Genomic DNA, 27,692 nt, shown 5'->3' with positions numbered 1-27,692 from the left:
GAGTATATGTTTATGCACCATATGAGTGCCATGTCTGCAGAAACCAGAAGAGGGCATTAGATCCCCTGAACTAGAGTTACAGATGGTTGTGAGTTGCCATGTGGCTGATGGGAACCAAACTTGGGTCCTCAGCAAGGGCAGTCAATGCTTTTTAACTGCTAAGCCATCTCTCCAGTCCTTCAGAACCTATTTTGATTATCCAGTGAGCTCAGTGCGGTCTGAAACAACACCCTGTTCCCCCAACTAGTAACATTTGAATATTTATACTAAGGAAAAAAAAATAAAAGATTGTCAATAGCTTCATTTCAAATCAAGATACTTGCCAAGCTAAAAAAAAACTTTTGGCTTAAGGACCTGGGAGTTGAGGTTTGTGCATAAGGAATTTATGGATGTGTTTTATAAATCAGCAGTGACAGTTTTATTTTCAAACCCTGCTGTATATTGGCTTTTTTCTCTTTTTTCACCTTTTCAGGTCAGCCTTTCATAAATCCAGATGGAAGTCCAGTTGTGTACAATCCTCCTATGACTCAACAGCCAGTTCGAACCCAAGTGCCTGGTCCTCCACAGCCACCTCTGCCGCCCCCACCACCTCAACAGCCAGCAGCCAGTCACATTTTCTCACAGGTGCACAAATCCATGATTATGTAATGCTAAGTTCACCTGCCTTTGCACATGTAGGGCTAATGACTGAGATAGCCAAGTAAGTATCTCTTACAGCTTTAATATTATGCCCCATGACGTCACATCAGTAGGCACAGGAAGAAAATGGTAAAATTAAACACTTTCAACTAATAAATACTGATAATATATTAGAAAAGTTATCATGAGTCATTTTATCTCATGAGCTTAACTAGTAAGTAATTTATCCCTGTTTTACAGCAAGAAGTAGACAAGGCAGAATAACTACAGATTGCTCTTTGGCCTAGTGAGTAAAGTGCGCCATTAAGATTGAATAGATTCAGCAGAAGAAACTGCACTAGGTTGCTCAAGCCATGCAGAGTATTCTATTGCATAGGTGAAGTGGGGTGGGTGGGTATTCTGAGAGTCAGTTCCTTTTTTTTTTTTTTTTTTTATTATATGAATACACACTGTATGTGTGTGTGCACACGTGCATGTGCATGTTTGGCCATGTGTGTGTCTATGTTTGTTCCACAACATGCATTTACTTGATCAAAGAACAGTTGATTCTTCTATCAGAACTCAGGTTTTCAGGCTTGTCAGCAAATACTTTCGCCTCTTGGACCATCTCTTGTATTTGCTTTTATTGTCTTTACACTGCTATGTGTTTTACCAGGAGTTTTATAGGACTGACTGCCATTTTTACTTAATTTGATCGAAATAAGGTTAGTACAGCTTTTGAGATTTCAAAGATTTCCTTGTTTTAGGTTATTGTCTCAAATTATTATATCTTAGGAATAATTTTGCCTACCAATCCTCAGACTTGAGGTTATGATCAAGTGTAGAAATAGCTTTGTCCCATGTAGTTATAAGGATGTCCTGGATGAAGGAATAGAGAGTAGTTTGGAAACAGATTCATAAAAGAGCTGAATTTCAGGTGTTGAGGTAAAGATCCAACATTCTGATTGATTTAACTTGGACATTTTTTGAAAGTGTTGCTGTTAGATCCTCAAAGAAACAAAAAATCATTAACTAAATGATACCCAGTTTCTATCACATATTCTGAGATAAATGATTTGTATAATCTCACATAACCAAACGCACTAAATGTTGGAATTCCAAATATAGCCCCTTCTATTTCCTGAACATACATCATAAAACCAGCCACTACATGGATGTTATTTTGCAGCCACAGTTCAAGTAGGAAAAGGAAATACAAAGACTTTTCCTTGTCAGCGTTGTCAGTGTGGCATCAGGGTTTTACTTTCTCAACCACTCTTCTAATTTAGTTTGCTCTACCATGTAGCACTCTTGGATACATTCACTTAAACCATAGGTTCTCATCTCAGATTCCTTCTATTCCCCAGCAGATCTAAGTTTTTGTTCATCTGACACTTGAGTTGGTCAGACTGGCTGACTGAAGAAAGATCATGTCTTACTGTTTATTTGAGTTAGTGCATCAAGTGGCCAGTGGTAGGATTTAGGATCCATTACACCTTGTTACTGTGCTTTAGCTTCCTCCGCCAGTGATTCATAGTCCATTAGCAGTTCTACAGATCACTCGGCTTTTACTTCCTTCCTGCTGTTCTTCTACACCTCTCTTTTCTTTTATTGCCTCTAAGCTGATCTAAACCTTTTATACTTTTAGATTATTCTGTTAATTTTGTGGTTTAAAAAAAAAGTCTGTGATCACTGTAAATCTTAGATTTTACAAATGGTTTTCTTTGTTTATTCCCTGGACAGTTTTACTGTTACTTGCATTTTAAGATTATTTTTTTTGGGAACTTTTCCAGTGCAGGATTCATTTGTAAATACATATTTTAACCAAATGAGTTTTTAATCACATAAGAATTACCTGTGTTGTTCTTCTGCTTGCTTATCTGGCATAGTAAAAGTCACTTTATCTTACTGTGATTTATTTTTTCATTTATAAAGTAGATTACAGTAGATAATCACCTAGTTTCTTGTACCTTTGGAAAGCATTTTTTTTTCCTGAAACAGAAGAATATTTGGCTAAAGATTTCTGATATCTAATTTCTCATGTCCTACCATGAATTCTTTTAATTAAAATGCATTTAGCCACAAAGAAAGGTTTTATTTTTTTCCTTCATAAAAGATGTGTGTTTGTGTGTATATAGATATGTTTCATCCTGATGTGGTTATTAAGATTTATTTATCTTATGTGTATGTGTGTTTAAATTGCATGTGTGTGTGTGTGTGTGTGTGTGTGAGTGTGTGTTACTTGCGGAGGTCAAAAGAGGGCATCAGATCCCCTAGAACTAGAGTAACATTATGAGCCAGCATGTGGGCCCTGGGGACATGTTCTGAACCACTGAGACAGCCCTCCAGTCCCTGAGGTATTATTCTGAGCAGGTTTTCTCACAAAACACTTAAATTTTAGGAACATTGTCTCTGAGAATTTAAACATGTTTTATCAAATAGAAGAGTTGTTACAAATACTATGTAAATTTATCAGGTTTTTGTTTATAATTTAGTAGTATAGAGCAGCATAAACATAGAACAGCCCCTTCATAAAAAAATCAAGAAATAATAGTTTTGTTTTTATTGTCATAACTCTGATAATAAGATTTGAAATGGCTGATTACCAGTTTCTATTAATCTGCACATAGTTACATTTATGACATAAAAGTCATTATTCTCATTATGACATCAACTTGAGCCTAGGTATGTTCTTGCTGTGTAGATTTCTTCTTTGGATACTGTTTTTCTTGTTGATTCTCTTGTATTTTTTAATGACTTTATAAGTGTTAAAGCTGTTGCCCCAAAGTGCACATTTCCATGCTATGCAATTCTTGTAACATTTTCTTCTGACATTAACTGTTTGCCCACCTGTTATTCCTAGCCTGTTGGTCCTCTGCAGTCCTCTTCTCAGCCTGCTCAGTGCTCTCCAGCCCCCTACCCATCCCCGCTCCTGCCAGTCTCACCCACCCAGCAGTACTCCGTGGTACTGTATCTCTTTTCACCTCATTGTTACAGTGTGTAATGAATGCTTCAGATTGTGGTCAGTGTGATATGCTCTTTTTTTTTTTTATTACAGGCAGGTGCATAAGTAAACAAAGGTGTTTTCTAAACCATATTAATAATAACATTCCTTTTAATAAGACAGTGAGTATATCAGCTATCATGGTGCCTGTTTAAAGGTTAATAGTCCTGATTTTTCTAAAAGATAACTTTCAAGATGAGTGTTGGGAAATAAAAATATTCTTAGATATTTTAGTTCCATTTCTTTACTAATGCCAGTTTTGAATCTATGTAGTCCTGGAATGGCACTGTCATGGGGTTTCTGTTGCTCTAATGAAATCATCATGGCTAAGAGCAACTTGGTGAGGAAAGGGTTTAATTCATTTTACAACTCTCAGGTCACACTATCTCTGTGGGAAGTTGGAGCGTGAACTCAAGGCATGAACCTATAGGCCAGACCTGAAGCAGAGGCCATGAAGGGGTGCTACTCACTGGCTTGCTCCTCATAGCTTGCTCATCCTGATCTGTTATACAACCCAAGACCACCTGCCCAGTGGTGGCACCACCCACAATGGGGTGGGCTTTCTAACATCTATCACCACAGACTTGCCTCCCAGTCAGTCTTCCCAAATGACTCTGTATATGTTGAGTTGATAGAAAGCTAGCCAGGACAGGCAGCTTTCCTCTTGTTCATATTAAGTATTCTTTGCCCAGTGCTGGTCAGAACCAGTTAATTTAGATGAATTGTAGCCTGTACTACAGAGGACTTTGTCTGATTTTATTATCACTTGACAATTTCTGACTCTAAAATTATACCCTTAATCCAAAGTGTGTGCTGAATTCTAACCGTAAGCCTCTGTAATAGCTCAGGCTGTCACCCTGAAACATTGTGTCTTTTTTCATAACTCCATACTTGAAGTAGCTTTTACATTTAAACAAAATTACTTTCTTTAAAGTGAACTTCCTGAAGGCTTGCTTGCTTTTACTAGGGATAGTCTATGTTGCTGCCATTGACCATTCCATATTGAAACTGCTTCAAATCGGATTATAAACTATAGCTGAAAAACCATTCTCAGTGCTTTTTGGAAATTGCTCTGTGGAAGGTGCTTTCCTGTTGAACTGGGCAGCCTTATTTACCAGATTCATCTCTGAATGATTTTCTCAAATAACTTTCTGTCTACACAAAAGAAATAATACTTTTTGTGAGTGACTCTTGACAATAGTATGTATATACATTACCTCTTGTAAAAATATTTAGCCGTATTACTTTGTAATTTAGAACTATTAGGTATTTTAATGTTTAGAAACCATTTTCATATGCTGTTGCTTCCTGAGAGTGAGCATTCCATTTTCCCTCTGTACTGTCATTTGAGGGACCAATAAGAACTAATACTTACGCTGTCAAGTTAGGAACTATGTATGTCATACAACCCATAAATTTTAAACCCTGCCTTGGCTGGATACCACTAGTTGCTCACCAATGATCTAGAAACAGGACACTTTGATTTATAGTATTCTGCTCTTTTAACTTACATGACAGGCTGAGAAACACTAAGAATAGAAGTTATTAAAGAAAAGGAATGACTGGTTGGAGATAAGAAAGGCATAGAACCTGAACCCTGCTTTTTAGAAAGAGTTATTTAAAAGTAACTCCTTTCAGATTATATTGATTATATAATATAAAAGTGTCCAGTTTTACTTCTGAACCCAAGTCAGCATTTGAAGTTCATTAAATACATGTAGTTTTTTTTTTTTTTTAGCTGAAGATGCATCCTAATCTTTTCGTCATTCTATGATTTCCATTAGGTATATATTCTAAATAATATGTAATGATAGCATTATTGCATACCTTCCTCCTCCTACATTGGAATTCTCATTTTCTTGAACCTGTTCTCTCATATCTTACCTATTTTACATACGTATGATGTCCATACATACACTGCTACAGCTTGCTTAGTAATGTGTAAAGTATAGGGCCTGGGGGATATAGCTTAGTTTGGTGAAGTACTTGCCTTGGACAGAGTCTTGGGTTCGATCATAAGTACACCACAAATCAGACATTGTGGTTTACACCTGTAATCCCATCACTCAAGAAGTGGAGACAGGAGGACCAGAAATTGAAGTCATCTTCAGCTACATGAGTTTGAGGCGAGTCTAGGCTACATGAGATACTCAAATGAAATAATGTGTGTGTGTGTGTGTAGCACTTTTCATTGGTAAATGTGATCCATGAATGAAAGACTACTGATGGCCAACTTCTTTTCAACAGGATAACCTTGGCTCTCAGTTCAGCCAAATGAGTCTTGCCCGCCAGCCATCAGCTGATGGTTCCGACCCGCATGCCACCATGTTCCAGTCTACTGTCGTTCTTCAGTCTCCACAACAGTCTGGTTACATTGTTACGACAGCACCCCCACATCCTCCCCCACCTCCTCCACCACCTCCCCCTCCTTCCCTGCCTCCTGGGCAGTCAGTCCCCACTGCCAGTTTCTCTGCCTCTGGACATCCTGTCAGTCAGCCTGTGCTCCAGCAGCAGGGGTATGTTCCTCAGCCCTCACCACAGGTGCGTTGCTTTTGCGTGTTTGTTCTCTCTCTCTCTCTCTCTTTCTGGATCCTCTAACTTGGGAACAATTTATGAGATAGTATAAGTAAAGCCCTTGTTACCTCTGTAGATTGTCAAGTACCGGGGGAACAGCCACATGACGGGTAACTATGATTTAGTTAGGTGACTTAAAGTATGTGTCCTTGCCGGGTGGTGGTGGCACACATCTTTAATCCCAACACTGAGCAGGCAGAGGCAGGTGGATCTCTGTGAGTTTGAGACCAGCCTGGTGTACAAGAGCTAGTTCCAGGCCAGGCTCGAAAATACATACATACATACATACGTACGTATGTACGTACGTACATACATACATACATGCATGCATAAATATGAAAAGGTATGTGTTCTTTGAATTTCCCTCTGACTCTGGTAAGTTTTGTTTTGTTTAATTATCTTAGGAAAGTGTGTGTTATTTAGGGTTACTATTGTGGTAAAGCGTGACCAAAAGCAAGTTGGGCAGGAATGAGTTTATTTATTCCACATCACAAATTCATAATTGAAAGAAGTCAGAGCAGGAATTTAAATCAAGGTAAGAACCTTGAGGCAAGAGCTGATGCAGAGGTCATGGAGGGATGCAGTTAACTGGCTTGTTCATCATGGCCTGCTCAGCCTACTTTCATACAGAAGCTAGGATTCTTTGCCCAGGGCACCACCTATAATGTGCTGGACCCTTTTTCCATTGATTACTAATTAAGAAAAGGCCCTTCAGCTGGATGTTATAGCAGCATTTTTCTCAATTGAGGTTTTCCTCTTTTCAGATGACTCCAGCCTGTGTCAAGTTGGCATAGAACTAGCCAGCACAGTGTAAAAGGACTGGAAAGTATATATGACAGCATTTCAAGAATACACCAGGTTGAATAGAAGTAGCATCATAGTATCAACTTTTCAGTTCAGGAAAAAATTCTTGTCACTTCTATCTTAATTTTTCTCAGTATGTTTTGCAGTTCTTTTTGCGGTGGGATGGCAGCAGTGAATTGGAGATAGGGTTTCTCTGTGTAGCACTGGCTATCCTGGACTTTTCTCTGTAGACCAGGCTGGCCTCGAACTCAAGAGGTCTGCCTGTCTCTGCCTCCCAAGTGCTTGGAGTAAAAGTGTGCACCACTATGCCTAGCTATTTTGCCCTTTTCCTTAGATAGATATTCCACATTTTATTAAGAATACTTGAAACAGCCGGGCAGTGGTGGTGCACGCCTTTAATCCCAGTACTCGGGAGGCAGAGACAGGCGGATCTCTGTGGGTTCGAGACCAGCCTGGTCTACAAGAGCTAGTGCCAAGACAGGAACCAAAAGCTACGGAGAAACCTTGTCTCGAAATCAAAAAAAAAAAAAAAAAAAAAGAATACTTGAAACATTTAATGTTTTAGTTGCTTCTATAAATGGGGCTTTTTAAATACATTTTTTTATTGATATTTATTGAGCTCGACATTTTTCTCTGCTCCCCTCCCGGCTTCTCCCCTCCTCCCTTCATTCCTCCCCCAAGGTCCCCATGCTCCCAATTTACTCAGGAGATCTTGTCTTTTTCTACTTTCTAATACCCATGTAAATTAGATCTAAGTAAGTCTCTCTTAGTGTCCTCATTGTTGTCTAAGTTCTCTGGGATTGTGGTTTGTAGCCTGGCTTTCTTTGCTTTATGCTTAAAAACCACCTATGAGTGAGTACATGTGATAATTGTCTTTCTGTGTCTGGGTTACCTCACTCAATGATGTTTTCTAGCTCCATCCATTTTCCTGCAAAATTGAAGCTGTCGTTATTTTTTTCTGCTGTGTAGTACTCCATTGTGTAAATGTACGACATTTTTCTTACCCATTCTTCGATCGAGGGGCGTTTAGGTTGTTTCCAGGTTCTGGCTATGACAAACAAACCTGCTATGAACGTGGTTGAGCACAAGTTCTTGTGGCACGATTGAGCATCCTTTGGATATATACCCAAAAATGGTATTACTGGGTCTTGAGAAAAGTTGTTTCCTAATTTTCTGAGAAAGCTCCATACTGACATCCAAAGGGGTTGTACTAGCTTGCATTTCTACCAGCAATGCAGAAATGTTCCCTTTTCCCCACAATCTCTCCAGCATAAGTTGTCATCAGTGTTTTTGATCTTGGCCATTCTTACAGCTGTAAGATGGAATCTCAGAGTTGTTTTGATTTGCATTTCTTTGATGAGTAAGGATGTTGAGCATTTCCTCAAGTGTCTTTCAGCCATTTTAGATTCCTCTGTTGAGAATTCTCAGTTTAGGTCTGTACTCTATTTTATTTAATTGGATTATGTGATCTTTTGGTGTCCAATTTCTTGAATTCTTTGTATATTTTGGAGATCAGACCTGTCTGATGTGGGGTTAGTGGAGATCTTTTCCCATTCTATAGGTTGTCATTTTTTGTCTTGTTGACTGTGTCCTTTGCTTTACAGAAGCTTTTCAGTTTTAGAAGGTTCCATTTATTGATTGTTTCTCTCAGTGTCTGTGCTGCTGGGGTTATATTTAGGAAGTGGTTCTCTGTGCTAATGCGTTCATGTGTACTTCCCACTATCTCTTCTATAAGGTTCCGTGTGGCTGGCTTTATGTTGAGGTCTTTGATCCATTTAGACTTGAGTTTTGTGCATGGTGATAGATATGGGTCTATTTTCATTCTTCTGCATGTTGATATCCAGTTATGCCAGCACCACTTGTTAAATATGCTTTTTTTCATTTATTTATTTATTCATTATGTATACAATATTCTGTCTGTGTGTATGCCTACACAGACCCCATTACAGATGGTTGTGAGCCACCATGTTGTTGCTGGGGATTGAACTCAGGACTTTTGGAAGAGCAGGCAATGCTCTTAACCTCTGAGCCATCTCTCCAGCCCAATATGCTTTTTTTTACCCATTTGATATTTTTCTACTTCTTTGTCAAAAATCATGTGTTTGAAGATGTGTGGATCGATATCCCAGTCTTCTGTTCTGTTCCATTGTCCTCCTGTCTGTTCCTATGCCAATAAGATACCAGGCTGTTTTCAGTACTGTAGCTCTGTAGTAGAATTTGAAGTCAGGGATTGTGATGCCACCAGAAGTTCTTTTATTGTACAGGATTGTTTTGGTTATCCTTGATTTTTTGCTTTTCCATATGAAGTTGAATACCGTTCTTTCAAGGTCTTTGAAGAATTTTGCTGGGATTTTGATGGGCATTGAATAATGGGACTGTTTTTAAATTTTACTTTTTTATCTGTTCACGATAAAAAGAATTTGAGCATATTGATCTTATATCCTGTGGATTTTCTCCCTCTCCTGTTGTTTAGCTTTTTTGTCTGAATTGAAGCATTCCCTCTTGATGGGAGGAAGGAAGTTTATATACTGAGGAAACTTACCAAGCTTCTAAAACTAAGAAGACTTACAAAGGCCTCCCTGATGTTATAGTAATGTGCTGAGGGAGGAGCCTGTGGTCCTTCCCAGGGAGTTCCAGTGATACGGTTTTCATGAATTGTCACCCTTGCTTCAGTGGAATTTTCAGTGGTACAAAATCACTTCTAGTCTTCCAGTAAACTCCTTGGTCTGGTAGGCAACCAAGGACAGCAGCAGTTCTCAGTTTTTCAGCAAAGCAAACTTTGTTTTATAAAGAGAAGTGTGAAACTAATACAGCTATAAAATTAACATCTAAATGGGATTGGTGGGCACAGCGGTAAATGTACTTTGTTCTGTTTTGTTTGATTTTGGGGGTTGGTTTGGTTAGGTTTGGTTTTTGGAGACAGGGTCTCTGCATAGCTCTGGCAGGCCTGGAAATCACTATGTAGACCAGGCTGGCCTCAAACTCACAAAGAACCATCTGCCTTTCTTTACAGATGCTAGAATTAAAGGTGTTTTCCACCATGCCTAGAGGAGGATATCTTTTTAAAGATATCTTATATCTGGACTTTATACTTTTAAATTTAGTTAAATATAGTAGATTTTACAATTCAGTTGGTTTGCAAAGGGTTGGTACTAAAATTATTGCTCATTGCATTCTTGTGTGCCTCATGGAAAAATTAAGTAAAACTAATTTATGTCCTCAATGCTTATGATTGTAGATGCCAGCCTGTTACTGTGCTCCAGGCCACTATCACTCCAGCCAGCCCCAGTACCGCCCTGTCCCTTCTGTCCATTACAGTTCACATCTAAACCAGCCACTGCCACAGCCTGCACAGCAGACAGGTGAGTTATGTTCTGATGCCAGGATTTTTAGCTATGGACATTACTATTTCCAAATTTATTTCAGTCTTTACAGTAAGATATTATCATGCTCAGTCTTTGAAGATATCAGATATATGTGTGAGTGTGTAAGCCAGTTACATTTAAAGAAGTGGAAAATCGTACATTCTTCAGAAATTCTACACAGATTTGTTTGATAAAGGGTTGAATAGGAAGGTTCTGCATGGCCAACAGTCTTGGAAGTAGCTGTTGGAACCCCGCTGCCACGGTAGTAGGAGCCCTCTTTGCATCCTATTCCCCAAATAGAAATGGCTGGGAGACCTTATGCAACTAATCAGAATCAAAGCCTGCTAAATTTGATTCATTTGAATTTTAGCTAAAGGATGACACTTTAATGTAAAAGATACTTGTTTGATGATCTGTATTCTTACACATACTTCTGTCTCATTTTCAGTTTGATAATTATTTGGTGAAAAAGAAACAAGTAGAATCTAATACTAGACGTAACTTTAAAAATTTTATTTCCTTTTTGCCATTTTCTTCAAGAATTTATTGACTTGAACCCCAATCTCATTTTTAAATGAGTAATAACTTAGCATATAGAATGAGTGCTTTGCAAACTTGGGCACTTGCGGTTGGTCCCCATCACATAGCAACAGGCAGAGTCTAATACTTGTAATAGAGCACTGAGACAAATGGGTTCCCAGAACTTGATTCCCAGCCAGCCTGGCCTAATTGATGTATTCAGAATAGTGAAAACAGAGTAGACAACTCTTGAGGAACCATACTCAAAGACAAACTCTGGTTTGTACACATATGTGCACTCATAAATGCAATTCCACAGACATATAGAAAACTGTCTTACTGACTCTGTTTCCATCTTGTTACAAATATTTAATAAGGTGGTTAGCTAAAGCCTTGTTTTGCATAAATTGGATAATTGAATTTAGATTTTATTACCGATTTTTATAGAGCATTTTGAGCTATTTGTTATTGTTGGAGGTACGGGTTTTGTGCAGAGACATTTGAACTCTACCTCCATGAGGGAGTCTGCTGCCTCAGTACTCTCTGCGAACTCTTGAGAACTACTTCTGGGCTGGCCCTCCAGTAAAAGTACTCTTCCTTCTTGTGCTTGTGCGGTCATCCACTTCCGCTGTCAGACAAGAGTTATCGTTACCACAACTCTGCAGCCAAACTTTCATGTCCTTAACCTGTTAGACCTGGAAGCTTTCTTGTTCTTAGTATGCAGGCTCTTTTCTTCTTTGTATGGAGTAGCCCCTACATTGTGTGTACAACAGATGTGTTTTTCTAATGGATTTTGGCCATCATCTAACCATTTTAGCTAAGCTATAATTTGTTTGGTTTTAAATTTGACTCCTTTCAATATCAGATTTCCCTGAAGCCTAGTAATATAACTCATGTCAAAAATATAAACAGTATATAATCTTAGTTCAAAAGACATCAAAAGTTGTTCCTTGCTAGCTCAGCAGATAAAGGTGCTTTCTGTGCAAGCCTGACGTTCTGAATTTGATGCCCATAACTTTTATAATGGTAGAGGGGAAAGAACAAATTCCACAAAGTTGTCTCTGACTTCCACACATGTGTTGTGACACGTAACATCCCTCCCTCTCTTTACACATATGCACACATCTTAACAGTAATAAATTACAACTTCTTAAAAATGTTTTTACAATGGTTCATCCTGATGCCAGATGTGGTGGTACACGCCTTTAATCCCAGTGCTCAGAAGATAGGGGCAGGTGGATCTCTGAATTCGAGGCCAACCTAGTCTACAGAGAGAGTTCCAAGACATCCAGAGCTGTTACACAGAAAAACCCTATCTCAGAAAACAAACAAAAAATTGTGCATCATTAGGAACATTGATCATAACATTGCTCATTTAAAGTCACATATTGTTTTCTAATAAAAATGGTATTCTGGCTGGAACCAGTGACATATGCTTCTAATCTCAGCACTCTGTAGGCTAAGATTAGGACAGTCACAGGGTTATATGGTACACTTGGGCTACAAAGCAGCCCCCTGTGTCAAAAATTAAAGCAAAAATAATAGTAAAGAAAGCATTTTTATGTGATTTCTAGGCTTGAAAATAATTGACTTATATTATTAAATCTGGTTTTTTAACCTTTCAAAATTATAACTTGTGGTTTGATTTTAGTTATATTTTTTTTTTCCTCCTGTGGTTCTGGAAATGTTACTCAGGGTTTTGTCTATGCTAGGCAGACATTTTCTGCCTAGTGGCATCCCTAACTGTGATGGCTCAATAATTTTATAAAAAGTAAATTGAGTTTTGGAGAGATGACTTAGAGGTCAAGAGCACTTGCTGCTCTTTCAATTCTCAGCACCCACACAAAGGCTTAAAATCATCTGTTAACTCCAGATCCAAGGAATCCATCCAGTGCTCTCTTCTGACCTCTGCAGGCACCAAGCATGTGTGTGGTACACATACATGCAGACACACACTTAGACACATCAAATAATAAAATAATCCAAAAATTGTTTAATAGAAAAAAGTAAATTGACCTCCATGCTATTCGTTAAAGTCCCTTTATGTGACTTTCTGTTTTAACAAACCCTGGTAATAAAGCAGCAAAGATCATCTGCTATGTATTTATGAAAGCTTTTTTTTTTTTTTTTTTTGGTAAAATTTATTTCTTCCCATAATCAGACTATCTACAAAGTAAGGCCTTAACCATGAGTTGGGACTGAGATGCTAGTTCAGTTCCACCTCTGCCCACAGATATTCCCACTTAATGGGAAATAATTAAAAAGGCCAAATAGGCATAATATCTATGTAGTAGGAAGGTATTTATCACTTGTGAGAGTTTGTGGGTTTTCTGCTGTTGGTCACGATGAGACAGAACAGAACAGTAAACCAGACTGCATCCAGACAACACAGGTGCAAAAGAGGACAGCTGTTTCTGTCACTTACTGACACCTAGGTGTCAGCCAGTAAATCATTGTGATGAAAGCCCACTCTTCCCCATAGTCTCTGCGTTATCCTAGTAATGTACAGCTTGATTCAGTTATGCCTCATTCTGTTTAAAGAATAAAAGGGAAATCCTTAAACATTGTTTTCTGAAATGACAGATGATTTTTTGTGCCTATAAGTGTAATAGAAAATAGAAAAGTTCCCTTTAAGGAAATGTTCAACCACCAGAATCAGTGATATATTGGTAATTATATTAGCTTCTTCATAGAATTGGTAGGAATTTGAATTTGAACTCTTTTTAACAAAGTTGGAATTTGGGGGGGGGGGTTGTTTTTTAAGACAGAGTTTCACTGTGTAGCCTTGGCTGTCCTGGATCTCCCTCTGTAGACCAGACTGGGTTTGAACTCTTTGCATTCTTAAAACTCAGTTCCCTAGATTTTTTTTATACCTTAGCTTTGTATCTGAATCCTAATATAATAACAAAGAACTAGCCGAGTAGTAGAGGCAGGTGGATCTCTGTGAGCTAGTTCCACAATAGCTACAGCTGTTAAACATAGAAATCCTGTCTCAAGGGGAATAAAAAAATAGAATTAGGCAATTTCTGTTTCTATTTTTTTGTTTTGTTTATTGATTTCTGCCCCAGTTTTCATTGTAAACATAGTTTCTGCTTTTTTCTTTTAATATGTTTTATTTCCTTATTTTTTACCATCACAATTGATTAAATATAAACTTTACTAGTTTTTTTGGTTCTTGTCAACCATGCTTAAGTATTCAAAAAGAACTCACAAAGATTGTTACTATTTTTTTGATTTCAAAAGAGAATGGACTAATCATTGAGACAAATAATGAAAAATTGCAGCAGATTATCTTTGGCCTGGCACCATTAATACTTGAATGCTTTTATATGAATTTAAAGAACATTTCCCCTAAATTAACAAAGTCAACTGAGTTGAGTTAGGCGGTGGTGGTGCACACCTTTAAACCCAGCACTCTGGAGGCAGAGGCAGGTGGATCTCCATGAATTCAAGGCTAGCCTGGTCTACAGAACGAGTTCCAGGACAACCAGGGCTGTTACACAGAGAAACCCTGTCTCGGGGTTGGGGGAGAGTATTCTTCTGAAACCACATAGACAATGGAAATACTAGGTTTACTGTTATTTTTCTCTAAATGGAAATACTAGGTTTACTGTTATTTTTCTCTTTGTGGAATAAACATCGGGAAATTCTTTTTAGAATTTCTAAAATTCTAAAGTTCTAGCCTTGTCTGTGCCAATATATTGATCCCTTTGAGAAATTCCATCTACTGTGGGACCCCAACTATAGCAATATTAGCATAGAGGAGTGTATGGTCTTGTTTTCTGTTGTGAGTGTGAAATTACTGACTGTGGTCATTCAAAATAAGATCGAGTCAGCACATGTCGACAGACGCTCTTAATTTTTTTCTTACGGAGGCTGTACTGGAACTTAATCTGTAGACCAGGCTGTCCTTGAGCTCACAGAGATCTGCCTGCCTCTGCCTTCCAAGTGCTGGCATTAAAGACATGCACCACCACCACTCAGCAGTTAACAGACTAGTTTTGTTTGTTTTTTGGTTTGTTTGTTTTACATGTATGGGTGCTTTGCCTTTATGTGTGTCTGTGAATTACATTCATGCAGTACCCAAAGAGGCCAATAGAGTTCCCTAGGACTGGAGTTACAGACAGTTGTGAACCATCTTCAGTGAGTGGATGCTGGGAATAGAACCTACGCCCCCTACAAGAGCAGCCATCTCTTAACTAAGTCATCTCTCCAGCCCCCACAGTCGCTTTTAACTAGTAGCAGTTATATTAGTGATAAAGCCTGGGGCTTTTGGTTTGCTCCCTTATAAAATTAGGGTTTGTTATTTATTGTCTAGGCTCTGTGGACTCAAAAATTGGAGGATTTTGTGTCTCTTTTTAGTCATTTCTTGTTTAAAAGGTGAACATTAACTGGACAATAGTGACACACTTTTAATCCCAGCACTTGGGCGGGTGAGGGGTGGTGCAGAGGCAGGCAGATCTCTGTAATTTTGAGGCCAGCCCAATTTACAGAACTAGTTCAAGAGCAGTCAGGACTACACAGAGAAACCTAGTCTCGATAAACTAAAAAGAAAGGTGAACATCAGAACTTAAAATAGCTTAGTGTCTTAATGTTCTTAATAACTGCTGTTATGCAAGCAGCTATTTCAAAAGATCAGTAACTTGTCGATTGCAATACTACAAATTTATTATTTTAACCCTTAGTGTAAAAGATGCACCATGGATATTATACAGTATAATGGACATATATAAGGAGTGAGTGTAAAGAAATGAACCCACAGGTAGTGACTGTAACAAAACTTCAGGTTCTGGCTCTATGGTACATAGCTGCTTTTATTCTTAGGACTCTTTTGAAAAGTTTGCAGCTTAACCATATGTATGTGTTTAATATTTTACAATAATTGGCCTTGTCCTGAGCTGTTGGATTCGGGGCCGTAGCACTGTCTGAGAGGTGTACATTTCTCACAGTGAACCGGTCTCTTTTTCAGCTGCTTCCTGGCTTCTTTTTACTCAGGGTTTCACTGCTTTTTGCTTTTTTTGTCTTTTTAAAATTTATTTATTTTTGTGCTATATTAAGTTACTGATGTTTGTTTATATTTTCATTTAACTGTAATTGTTTTTTAATTTTATATCATACTAAGAAATAATGGTTTGAATTTAAATGGCAATTTCATTTACCTTATAAAAATTCAAAAATTCAAGAGAGCTATTGCTTTCATTTCTTTTCTAAAGCTTTTTTGGATGGCAGATTCAGTTTGGTTTGCAGCTTACCTATAAAGTTTAATGTCTTAAGCATTCCAAACTCACTAGTGGGTGTCAAATTTGACTATTTCCTTCTTGTTATACAACTTCTTAGGAGAATAATTACTCATTTAAACATGGACCAAATGGACCATAGGCATGCATTTTAAGTTGATTGAGCCCTTACTAAGATTTTTAATTCAATTTCTCCCAGAAATGTTATTAGTGCATGCCTATGAGAAACAAAATAATTCTCTGAAACTTAATCCAATTTTAGTTTTATAGCCAGCTGGTACATTTAAATATCATTGAGTTATATCTTTAATCTTAATTTTTCAAGTAACTCAAAACCATGTGATTATACATTACAGCAAACTGAGAGCATAATGGTGAACTACAGTGCATAAGGAACACTTTAGAATGAGCAGGATTTCCGGTGTGCAAAGAATAGGAGTGGTAAACATATACACACACATAGTCAGAATTGCAGGCCACAGATTAGGAAGTGCCTGGGGATTGAGGGGAACTGGGAATGAAGCCCTGGTTTCCATCTCCAGCACTACATACACTGCATGTTGTAGGTGGTGTCTTATTCCCAGTATGTAGGAGGTCGAGGTCATTCTTTACACAGAGAGTTTGAAGCTAGCATGAGATAATTAAAGCTGTGTCTTAAACTGTAATAATGAAAATAAATAAATAAAAGTAACTAGGATGTGAAAAACTAGGAAGAGTCTATCTACACTGTGGGTGGACAGAAGCAGATCATACTGATAAGAGGTTCAGTTAGTCACACAGGGACTGTAAGAACAGAATTGATCATTTCTCTGTTGATAATTTTTGACCCGTATAATAGGAATCTTGTGTTACTAGGTGATGGCCCTGATTTTACTTAGTTTTTTTATTGTTTCTGTGAGCATTTCTTAGTTTTGCATGAGCTGCATAAATTCAGAAATTGTATAATAAGTACAATTCCACCTATTTCCCTTTCCCCTCTTCATTAAATCTGCTGCCACTGAAATATGGAGCAAATGTATTTGGTAAGTACTTACAGGTTTCCTTGAGTTGTTTAGGGTAGTTATTTAAACAACTAATAGCTGTAACATCTTTGTGGCTGATTATCCAGGCTAACTTTTGCCAACCTTTCCGTTGAGTGAAGCACGAGAGGAGAAAGATTGGCAGAGGAGAAACACTAATGAAGCTGTGTTGGCAACTGTGTCTCTGCCCAAATACAAGTGAGAATTGGCTTTGATTGAACTTGCCCATATACCAAATAGTACCAGACAGAAGACATGCCTGGCTTATAAATTTAAGATTCTTCTAAATTACCATATCAACACCTAGCTCAAATAAATTGTAGATTCAGCAAAAGTACTTTTTAAAAGCTTAACTTCCTTCACAGTGCTTCTTTTGTGCAACTCTAATCTGGAAAAATTGTTGGTACTGGTAAGGAAAATACACTTAGATTCCTAGTGATGGTCATGTTGATGAAGGATTTCTTCAGTTTGTCTTGCTATCTGATAATGGCTAATCTGTTTTGAAGGATGCTTTCTATTAACACAGATTCTAGTACCAGTCACCTATGATAAAGTAAATCTAGCTTGTTAGTCTAGATAGCACTTTTCTGCTGAGCACTGTTTCCTTCTTCCTTCTGTTGAAATGAGAAAGAGTTAAAAATAGAGTATTCTTTGTCTTCTTCCAGGGTCATTCTTGAACCATTAATTCATATTGCCCTTGTTCTCTCAGCTTGCAAAATTGTTGGTGCTTTCTTCAGAAAGTCTTGGCAGAAGTGGAATAATACTGCTGCAGTATAGTCCTTTAACAAAGAACAGTAGTGGTTAAAAAAAAACTAACTGGATGTTAGTTAATGCTGTTTGCAATCACCCACTATCGGTGTTGTTTTTCCACCAGTTTGACAAATTCCTATAAAAGATACCTTACTTTTCTCTAATTTTCTGATTATTTCTAAATAAGTCACAAAGAAATTAAAAAAAAATGTTTAGATCTCTCATACTGAAACTACTTTTTATAAAAAATAATTTCTGTTGTATTGGGGGCTGGTGTATTGTATCAGGATACTAGAAATGCTCTCAGCACTTTTTTAACCCAATGGTCCTTTTCTTTCTCTAGGAATCCACTTCTCCTTCCTTATCCTCAGTCTCATACTTGGCAATCTTCAGACTATATTTTTGAAATTATTGAAACGATGTACCCCTTCCTCTTGTCTGAGATTAGATAAGGAACTTGAACCACAGAGCTAGTTGTCATAGGCAACACTCCCTCATTATCCAGGCTTAGTACTGTAAAACTCCTTTGTTTAGGGGCTGGAGAGATGGCTCAGCGGTTAAGAGCATTGCCTGCTCTTCCGAAGGTCCTGATTTCAATTCCCAGCAACCACATGGTGGCTCACAACCATCTGTAAAAAGGTCTGGCGCCCTCTTCTGGCCTTCAGGCATACAGACAGGATATTGTATACATAATTAATAAATAAATATTTTTAAAAAACTCCTTTGTTTAAACAGAAGTTATGAGAAAATTTCCAGAAGTTTGAACGCTTTTTTAAGAATATGAATTTTCTTCAACATATGCACATAAACTGAAACGTGTGTCATTAATGTCATGGGGTACTAAGTGGTTAATGACTTTTGGCTTCTATAAATAACAAGGTTTGTTTTCTGTATTTGAAATACAGTATTATGCCTCTCCCCCATGGTTTTAGTCTTTCCATGTTTCTAACTTTCTTTACAGTTATAGTAAACTTTGGCCAACAGGTCCCACAGTTATCTTCCATTATGGAAAGCTCAATAATCTTTTAATACCCTGCTCTTTAGAAAGTATAATTCAAAGTTACTTACTTGTTAGCCATTACTTGGGTATTGGAATTACTGGAATGTAGGATCAAACATTTCATTATGATTTAAAAAATAAAAACAAATCAAATATCTTTCCTCATAACATTAAAATTTCCCTACTAAATATTAGTTTTAGAGAGGATATGTTAAATGATGGTTTTAGTTGTGATAGTCTTTAAAAAGTTCCATTGTAAATGTTCCTGATGTCTCTCCTACCAGTGTGGTTCAAACCTGGTATGTTTTCCTGCCTTGATGCCAAAATAAATAGAAAGCAACTCTTTTGATGGTGAGAGAGGTCATTGCTTCAGACAACCCCTGCATATGAGGTGTCCTAATTAAAGCAGGGTAGGCTCCACTGAGTAAGTCTTACATTGTGGAGAAGACAGCCCACATCTGTGAAAATCCTCTACAGACTCATTCAGAATATGGCAGCACAGTCTATTTAAGCCAGAGCAACCTCAAACAAAACTATAAAGCTGAGTCCTCAAGATAATGGCTGTAGATTAAAAGGGGGAAGCAGTCAGAATTAGAGACACCAAACAGCAGGGAACAGCCTGGGATACATTATCCTTTGGGCTTCTTCTCACTTTCCTGATTTTTTTCTACGGAGAAATTTAGTCTGATAATGAGGCAAAAGCATAACTTTGAATGAAGTACACAGATCACAGGCCATGCCAAGATAGTGGGGAGAACAATGAGGAAAGCATGGGATAGTCGTAAAACCTTTATTCTGGGTGACTTTTTAACCCCCAAGTCCATGTAGCTGCTTTCTGTACTAACTACTTACTCTGTTTTCTATTTTTGATAATTATGCTTTTTCTCACAAATACTCATTAAGTCTCATGAACAATTAGTTGTCTGGCTGGTTTACTTCATTTATAATAATTATGTTTTCTAGCCAGGCATGGTGGCACATACCTTTCATCCCAGCACTTGGGAGAAGACAAAGACAGGCAGAGGCCAAATTGGTCTACAATAATGAGTTCCATCAAGGCCAGGTAGGGCTACACAGTCTCTACCTTAAAAGAAAAAAAAATAATGATGATAATAGTTAAACAATAAAAGAAAAATGAATTCTAGATTTTTCTGCAAGTAAACTTACCTAGAAACTTAGGTGTGTTAAACTAGAGTAGATGTCTTCTCTAACCAAAAGTCTCAGAAAATCAAAGATCACAGATCCTACTTTTTTGAGTATTTCTGTAGTACTCACTCTACTTCAGCACTTGTTCTTGGGGAAGGTAAATCTTACATGCAGATCTCAGCTATATACTGACCGGCTTGTGACCTTGGACTAAGGTATGAAATTTTCTGTGCCTTTGTTTCCTCACCTGAAGATGAGGATAATTGTGTCGGTTTAAAATAATTGTATCTATGAATGTGGAATGAGTTACTTCATGTGCACAGAGCAGTGCTGACATGTAATGAATTTATGAGTGTCAGCTGTTAATCCTATCTTTGGATAGCTATGAGGCAGTGATACTTACCTGATATTCTAAATGAAAAGGCATAAGAGTTTTGGACTAAATTTAATGCTAAGGGAAAGAATAGCACAATTTCCTGAAGTAGTGAGTCTTTTTAGCTTAGTTCATGCTTTCATCCTTAAAGTATGTTAGAGATCAACTGAGTTAATTTCTTACCCTTTAGTTGTTATACTTAAGAGTAAGTGTTTTGTTTTATGTTGTGTTGTATTGTTTTGTTTTGGGATCAGGGCTCACAGTATCACCTTGGCTGGCATAGAACTCACTCTTTAGATAAGGAAGGCTGGTCTCAGACTCACCAAGATATGTCAAGATAACCTCTGCCTCTTGAGTGTTGGGAGCAATGACATGTACCACTCCTCCTGGCCTAATCATGTCTTAAGATATTTTTTAGGGGCTAGAGAGATGGTTCAGCGATTAAGAGAACTTCCAGAGAAAGCTCACAACATGCTAACAAGCTGTGCATTCAGTTCCAGGGTTCCTGATGTTCTCTTCTGACCTCCTTGAGCACTTCATGCACATGGTGTACATACATTTAAGCAAAATGCCTATGCACATAAAATAAATAAATCTCAGGAAAGAGATTGTCATTTCAAAATAAATAAATCTAATGTTTTAGTTTTAAAAAAGAAAACTTATTTAGATATTTCCCACTACATTGTAAAGTTAAAATTTCTCTTAATCAGATTTAGAAACATTAAAGAAAAGGCAAGGTTAACCACACAGAAACAGTAAATAGTGATTATAGATAAATGTTTTGCAAGTTTTTTTTCTTAATTTTCTACCACGAATATCTTTTATCATTACCTGATTATCATATTTGTTCCAGAAATGTTAAAATAATTCTTTCAAAATTTGCATATTAGATACAAATTGAAACAACTTCATAGTCTTCCTGATCAAATTCAGTACTTTGTGATTAATTACATACTGTTTGTGTCTCTGCTGCTAGATAGTTTCCTAAAAGACGTTTAATGCACTAGTGAGCCATAAACTCAGATTGATGGAATTTGCATTTCTGGAATTACCAGTTTAGTGAAAGAGACTAAATAGACTCAACTTCATAAATTTAAATGTTATATTAAAACTTAAACTGTGGGGCTGGAGAGATGGCTCAGAGGTTAAGAGATCTGACTACTCTTCCAAAGGTCCTGATTCCAATTCACAGCAACCACACTGTGACTCACCACCAATTGTAATGAAATCTGACGCCCTCTTCTGCCTGTGAATATATATGGAGAAAGAACACTGTAAACATAACAAATAAATAAATCTTTAAAAAAAATTAAACTTTTGCCATCAGAAAGAATTCACTAAGATGGGTTATGAGAAACTGGCCTTTCAGCACATAGTAAGTCTGTGGATTTGTGTAGGAGAATGTTTTGTTTCTACTCTATAATGTGTTTTTCACCATTATTTTAAGTATACATGTTGAATGTCTGCATTTTACCTGAGTGATAGTTAATATTAATTACTTTGTTCTGAAAGGGCAATGATGGCTGTAACATTTCTATCTATACACAAACCATAACCATGAAAGGAAGAATTAGAACAAGTTCATGTTACCAGCAGTTTCGGGGGGATGGTCTATAAGGCAATAGACAGAATTGACACGAGAGCATCTTAAGGAAAAGGCATTTTCTTTTAAAGTACCTATCATTTTTATTTTCAATAAACCCCACTGTTGGTCAAGGGTACATTCACACTCTGTACTGCTTGTGAATGAAGTATTAATGTAAAAATGCATCCTCATCAGTCAGTGGGGCATTTAATGAATTTCAGTCCAAAGGAAGTGGTTCACAGCACAGCCATAACATGCTACTCTCACTGAATCTTCTCTGATCTCAGAAAGAGAAAAGTGTGAGGCTCAAACTTGATTATCAACTTGACTAGGCAGAGAAACACTTAGAAAGTTTGTGAAGTGTTCCTACCTTGCTCCTTCTCCCTCTACATCTGTGTGTACCTGTAGGGGTCTTTCCAGATACGATTAAATGGAGAAGACCTAGCCTGTATGTGATTGAAAGGCTGGGGGTTTAGAAAGGAAGGGGGAATGAGGGAACAGAAAGCCTGCTAACTCGGGCATTCTTTTTCTCTGCTCTTTGGCCACCTGTGTGAGCTGCTCTGCTCTGCCCTTCCCTGCATGATGGACCGAAACGTCTGAAACCCTGAGCCAAATAAACCCTTCCTGCCTCGAGACAGCAGTGTAACTCTTTCCATACAGTATTTCTTCACTGGATTCTTTTTTACCTTTATTGTGGGCCATTCAGTCCACACTCTGTATCTAACACTTTCCATCCATCAAACACAGTAAATTTCCCCTTTATTCCAGCCCTTTACTTTTTGTTGGAATATTCTTTTTCTTTAAACCAAATCACAGACATTAATACCAGTATAAATTCCTCTCCCTCTTTCACAAAATTCTGTAGTTTTGTGGTTTTGTTGTCTCAGAATTGTCATTTCTTAAAGATGGTCTCATTCTCTTTGTTCATGTCACCCCGCTAGCAGTACAATACAAGTTCTTCTCTGCAAATGATGACTAGGCTGGGTCAGGTGTTTGAGATATCCTGTTACTTTATCTCCAGATGTTAATGATGTTAGTTTATGTTTTAGTATGTGGCAATTGGTAAACATAGAAATGGAATTTAGTGATGTAAATTCTGTATTGTACTATCCAAGTGATCCTACATTAAACCCTGCCACGTGGTCTCTGTAGCTCTTCGCTTGAAAACCTTCTATATCAGTGTATTTTCAAAATAGTTTTAGGAAAGATGCCACAAAGATGGGTCTCCAAAACTTGAAAAGTATAAATAAGGCTTGTTTTGTTTTGTTTAAAGAACTGCATTTGCAATGTAGACTGGCTTTCCCCCTTAAATAGGCAGTCTTGATCTTTCTTAATAAAATGTAAAGATAACATTCTGACTAGGAGTTTAGTTCAGTGGTTCATATATTACATTGCATGTGAGAGGTCATGTGTTTGATTCTCCTGCACTACTCCAAAAAAAAAAAAGTTAATGTACAGAACACTTGTTCTTTATTGGGGAAATATGACTATTTAGTTTAAAATACTTATAAAGTTAAATTATATTACAGTCAATTCTGCCAGGTAGGGTATGCATGTGTGTGTGTATGTGTGTGTGTTCTGAAAAGTGGCATCTCAGACATAATGTCTCATGGTCGTTTCCCATTTTTGTTTCTGTCTTAATTGTTTTTAAGGATGAAAATGTGTTAGTGTACTTGTATTGATAGTGCTTGTGATTTATAAATTTGTGTATGAATTTGAAGTACTTATCATTTGATGAACTGAAGATAGGCTTGAATACTGCTAGACCAAAATGTTTTTCAACTCTTCTGACCATGTCCAAACTTAAGCAGTATAGGAAATGCATAAGAGAGGAGATAAGACAACATAAGAGAAGAATCTAGAATATGTATTTTTATGGAAATTAGAATGCCATGAAGTCAACTATATTGATGCTTCTGTTTACAGTCAATGCCTGAGGTTTTGATATAGTTTTTCTCGCTTTAAAGTTAAATGAAGATGAAAGTTAAAATTTATTTAACAAAATATATGGTGTAATCGGGGACACAACACAATTTCACCAAGCCGTTACCTATTGACATTTGCATTCTCAGCACTGGTGTTCTTTGTAAAAAACTTTTTTCAGTGCCCTGGGGCTAAATAATGACTTGTTTTCAGTCAGGTTTTCTTTTTATTTTTTCTTTATTTTTTTAATGTAAGCATTTTTTGGTAATGTTTAGAAATCTTTCTTGTGCTAATTGACATTCACAAAAGAGTGTTCTTAGACTCGGGAAACAAACTAGAAATCGATATTCAAAGCTTATTCATCATTGTAGATTCCTGTAAGTCCAAAGTAAGCACGTTCTTACTACTTACGTTAGTAATCAAGCTTAATCTTAATGATCTGATTCTCCATCAGCTGAAATTAGTAATATAGTGAGATCCCTAAAAATGAACTGAATTGCTCCATTCACCCTATATTTCTGAAATATTCCTAAAGAGATTGGTGTGGTTTGTTGTTAAAAACAAACAAATAAAAACTTCGAACCTTTCTTAAAACCTGGCCTTTATATATGCATAGTCTTCTTTGTTTCCCAGCAGAGACACTGATGACATGCAACTTACACAGGTGCATTGCTATACATCCATTACATCTTTAATGTTCTGTTGTTACTAAATGAAATTCTTAATATTTTTTAAAGGAATGGTGCATATTTCCTTCTTAGACAGGGTTCTAACAAATTATGGAAGGCATTCCAATTCCCAGAGACTAATTGTCAATAAGCATTGTGATACAAACTAAATATGCTGTTCTTTGTTAAAACAAGGCTGTGACCCAGTAAATTTCTTAAGCGTAGAAGGAATCTTTATATATATATATATATTTTTTTTTTATTTGAATAGAGTTGGGGGAGGGTCAAATTTTATTTCATGGTAAACCTTATAAATCTTAAATAATCTTGGTTTTTTGCTGATTAAGTAAAATGACATTTTGAGTCATACAGAGCTTGCTTTAAAATATAGAATACACTATTATTTACATTTGACTCAAAACAAGATTTAACTCATTTTGCCATTACAGGTTATCAAGTTATGCCCAACCAGCAACAAAACTACCAAGGAATGGTTGGAGTTCAGCCACCCCAAAGTCAGAACCTCGTGGGAGGCCAGCCAAACAGCACTGGAACTCATATCCAAGGAGTGGTCATCCCCTACCCTTCAGTGCCATCATATCAGGTATGTTTTCTCTCACTTTCTTTAAAGATAGATAATTTCTGATCAGCTGAATCTATAGCTACGGTAAGGTCACTCCTATAATCCTGCCCTTGAAATGCTGAGGCCAGAAGATTGTTGGTTTAAAGCCAAGTCTGGGTTTAGAAAGCTCCATGACAGCTTGGCTAGCCAGAGGGTTCCTGCTTCAAAAAATAAAAAGCACGACTATAGTATATTATTTCTGTTCTTTTGTGTCTTTGGTTGTTTTTAATTTTTGGTTTTGGTTTGAATTTTTGAGAAAGAGTTTTATTACTGTAGCCTAGGCCAGCTTTGAGTTCACTGTGCAGCCTCAGCTATATTCAAGCTTATGGTTCTCCACAGGCATATGCTATCACATTCAGTTACTCTCTTCCTTTAATGTTAGGGAAGTGCTTTTGTGAGACAGACAGCATTATCTTCTTAAGAGTTTTATGATTTCAACTTCATTTATCTTTATTGCTTTATTCATTTGCTTTATTAATATTTAGAATATTTGAACCACATTGATAATGGCCTATAAGCTTTACCTGGTACTGTGTTTCCAACTATACAGCTATATAAGCAAATGTCCTGCTAAATTGTTCACTTCCCTAGAAAGCCTACTGTGGGAAGAAAGATAGGCAGGAAAATAGAAGTGATAAATGTTTGATATAATAAGATGGGTATGTCAACAACAAATCCGTATTTGTAGAATTTGTATTTATGTGCAGTTTTCCAAACAAGACTACTGTTTACTTCAGTCCCAAAATGGTATGATTTATTCTGTATTTAAAATGCCATGGTAGGCTAGTTATGGTGACACACACCTTTAATCCAAGTACTCAGAAGGCAGAGGCAAGTGAACCTCTGTGAGTTCAAGGCCAACCTGGTCTATGTAGTGAGTTTCAGGACAGCCAGAGCTATACTGTCCGACCCTGACTGTAGTGAGAGCTGCGGGCTGTATTCGCCACCCAGCTCCCACCACCGGCTAGCTTTACCCGAAATAACAACACACAAACTGTATTCTTTTAAACACTGCCTGGCCCATTAGTTTCAACCTCTTAACCCATTTCTAATAATCTATGTAGCACCACGAGGTGCGCTTACCAGGAAGATTCTAGCCTATGTCCATCCTGGGTCGGAGTTCATTGCGTCTGCCTCAGAGAGCAGAGCTATTGCGTCTGCCCGGAAGATGGGAGCATGGCGTCTCTGCTCCAGAGAGCAGAGCTGTCGAGTCTGAGCTCACTTCCTCTTCCTCCCAGCATTCTGATCTGTTTACTCCTCCCACCTATGTTTTAACCTATGAGGGCCAGCCAAGCAGTTTCTTTATTACTTAACCAATGAAATCAACAGATTGATATATGACACTCCCACATCATTTCCCCTTTTTCTGTTTAAACAAAAAAAGGGAAGGCTTTAACTTTAACATAGCAAAATTACATATAACAAAACAGTTATCAAGTAAAAATTACAATAATCTTATCATAACTAAGGAAAACTATAACTAACTATTCTTTAACTCCATCAAAGACTCCAGAAAGATATACTATTACCTAAGCAAACGCAACTTTCAAAACTCTAGAAATGACAGAGACATCTTGCTGCCTGTACAGTCACCCAAAGTTCCTCTGTACCGTTGGGGCATCCATCTTCGGCCTACAGGCCCATAGTATCCAGAGACATTTCCATGAAGCAGGAAATTTCAAAGGCAGTCAGTCACTATCTGCTGTGTCCTGCAGAATATCTTCCAGACTCTTTCATGAATCAGGAACCCCGAAAGATCATCTCACCTTTAGGCAAGTCCTCTTTCTGTGGGTTCTTTGTGTTCAGTTTATGCAACAGTCCAGGCAAGAGCAGTTTCTTTCCCAAACGGCTATCAAACTCCATAAGGATCCTCTTCGATGCCCATCTTCCTCTTGAAGTAGATTGGTGCTGCCAGGCTCAGAGTGTCTCATTGTCATGAAAAGTCCTAAGTTATTAAAACATTTAAAATGCCATACTGCTTCCTGCTGAATGGGGGCTTCATTAATTAGGTCTTTCATGGTATAACCTGTGTGCTAGTTTCATCTCAGTTGGCAGTTGAGCAAAGCAATTTTCTGAAGGTGTTCACAGCAACCCTTCAGGAGGGTGTGGTCCATCATACCATATTGGGATAGAAGGCATCCACAGACTCTCACCATCTGTGAAAACAAAATAAGAAACTCCTTTCCAAAGCATCATGTCCTTAGATCCAAATTTCAAAGTCAAGGCATTTTCAAAATATCTATGATGGATTAGTTCAGCAGCATTTATAAACAAATATTTTTTAGCAGCTGTTGCTACTTCCTCAGCATTCAAACAATTCAAAGGGCATAATAGCATACAGTATCAAGAACTGTGTATTTTCCATCTTTGTGCACTTTATTTTAACCTCTATTTCATTAATTTTTACTTTTATTTTATATTCTCTGTATCTCTTTGACCTGGAATAACTCTGTAGACCAGGCTCTCCTTGAACTCTCAGAGATCC

General features: G+C 37.4%; 1 protein-coding gene across 9 annotated transcripts in view; it reads left to right on the top strand.

Moving 5' to 3' along the window:
* R3hdm1 (R3H domain containing 1) overlaps positions 1-27,692 on the top strand; it is a 137,030-nt gene that overhangs the window by 73,245 nt on the left and 36,093 nt on the right. For 8 of the 9 annotated variants that reach the window (XM_050161457.1, XM_050161460.1, XM_050161455.1 and 5 more), the window contains 5 exons: positions 473-624; positions 3,482-3,583; positions 5,870-6,163; positions 10,239-10,362; positions 25,035-25,189. In XM_050161457.1, coding sequence (XP_050017414.1) covers positions 473-624; positions 3,482-3,583; positions 5,870-6,163; positions 10,239-10,362; positions 25,035-25,189 — 827 coding nt within the window. The remainder of the gene's footprint in view (positions 1-472; positions 625-3,481; positions 3,584-5,869; positions 6,164-10,238; positions 10,363-25,034; positions 25,190-27,692) is intronic. The other variant, XM_050161458.1, reaches the window with a different exon arrangement.

This window comes from Alexandromys fortis, unplaced genomic scaffold, assembly GCF_014885135.2.
Source record: "Alexandromys fortis isolate MF-2015 unplaced genomic scaffold, M_Fortis_MF-2015_v1.1 scaffold_109, whole genome shotgun sequence".
Lineage (NCBI taxonomy): Eukaryota > Metazoa > Chordata > Mammalia > Rodentia > Cricetidae > Alexandromys > Alexandromys fortis.
This window is presented reverse-complemented; position numbering and strand designations above follow the sequence as displayed.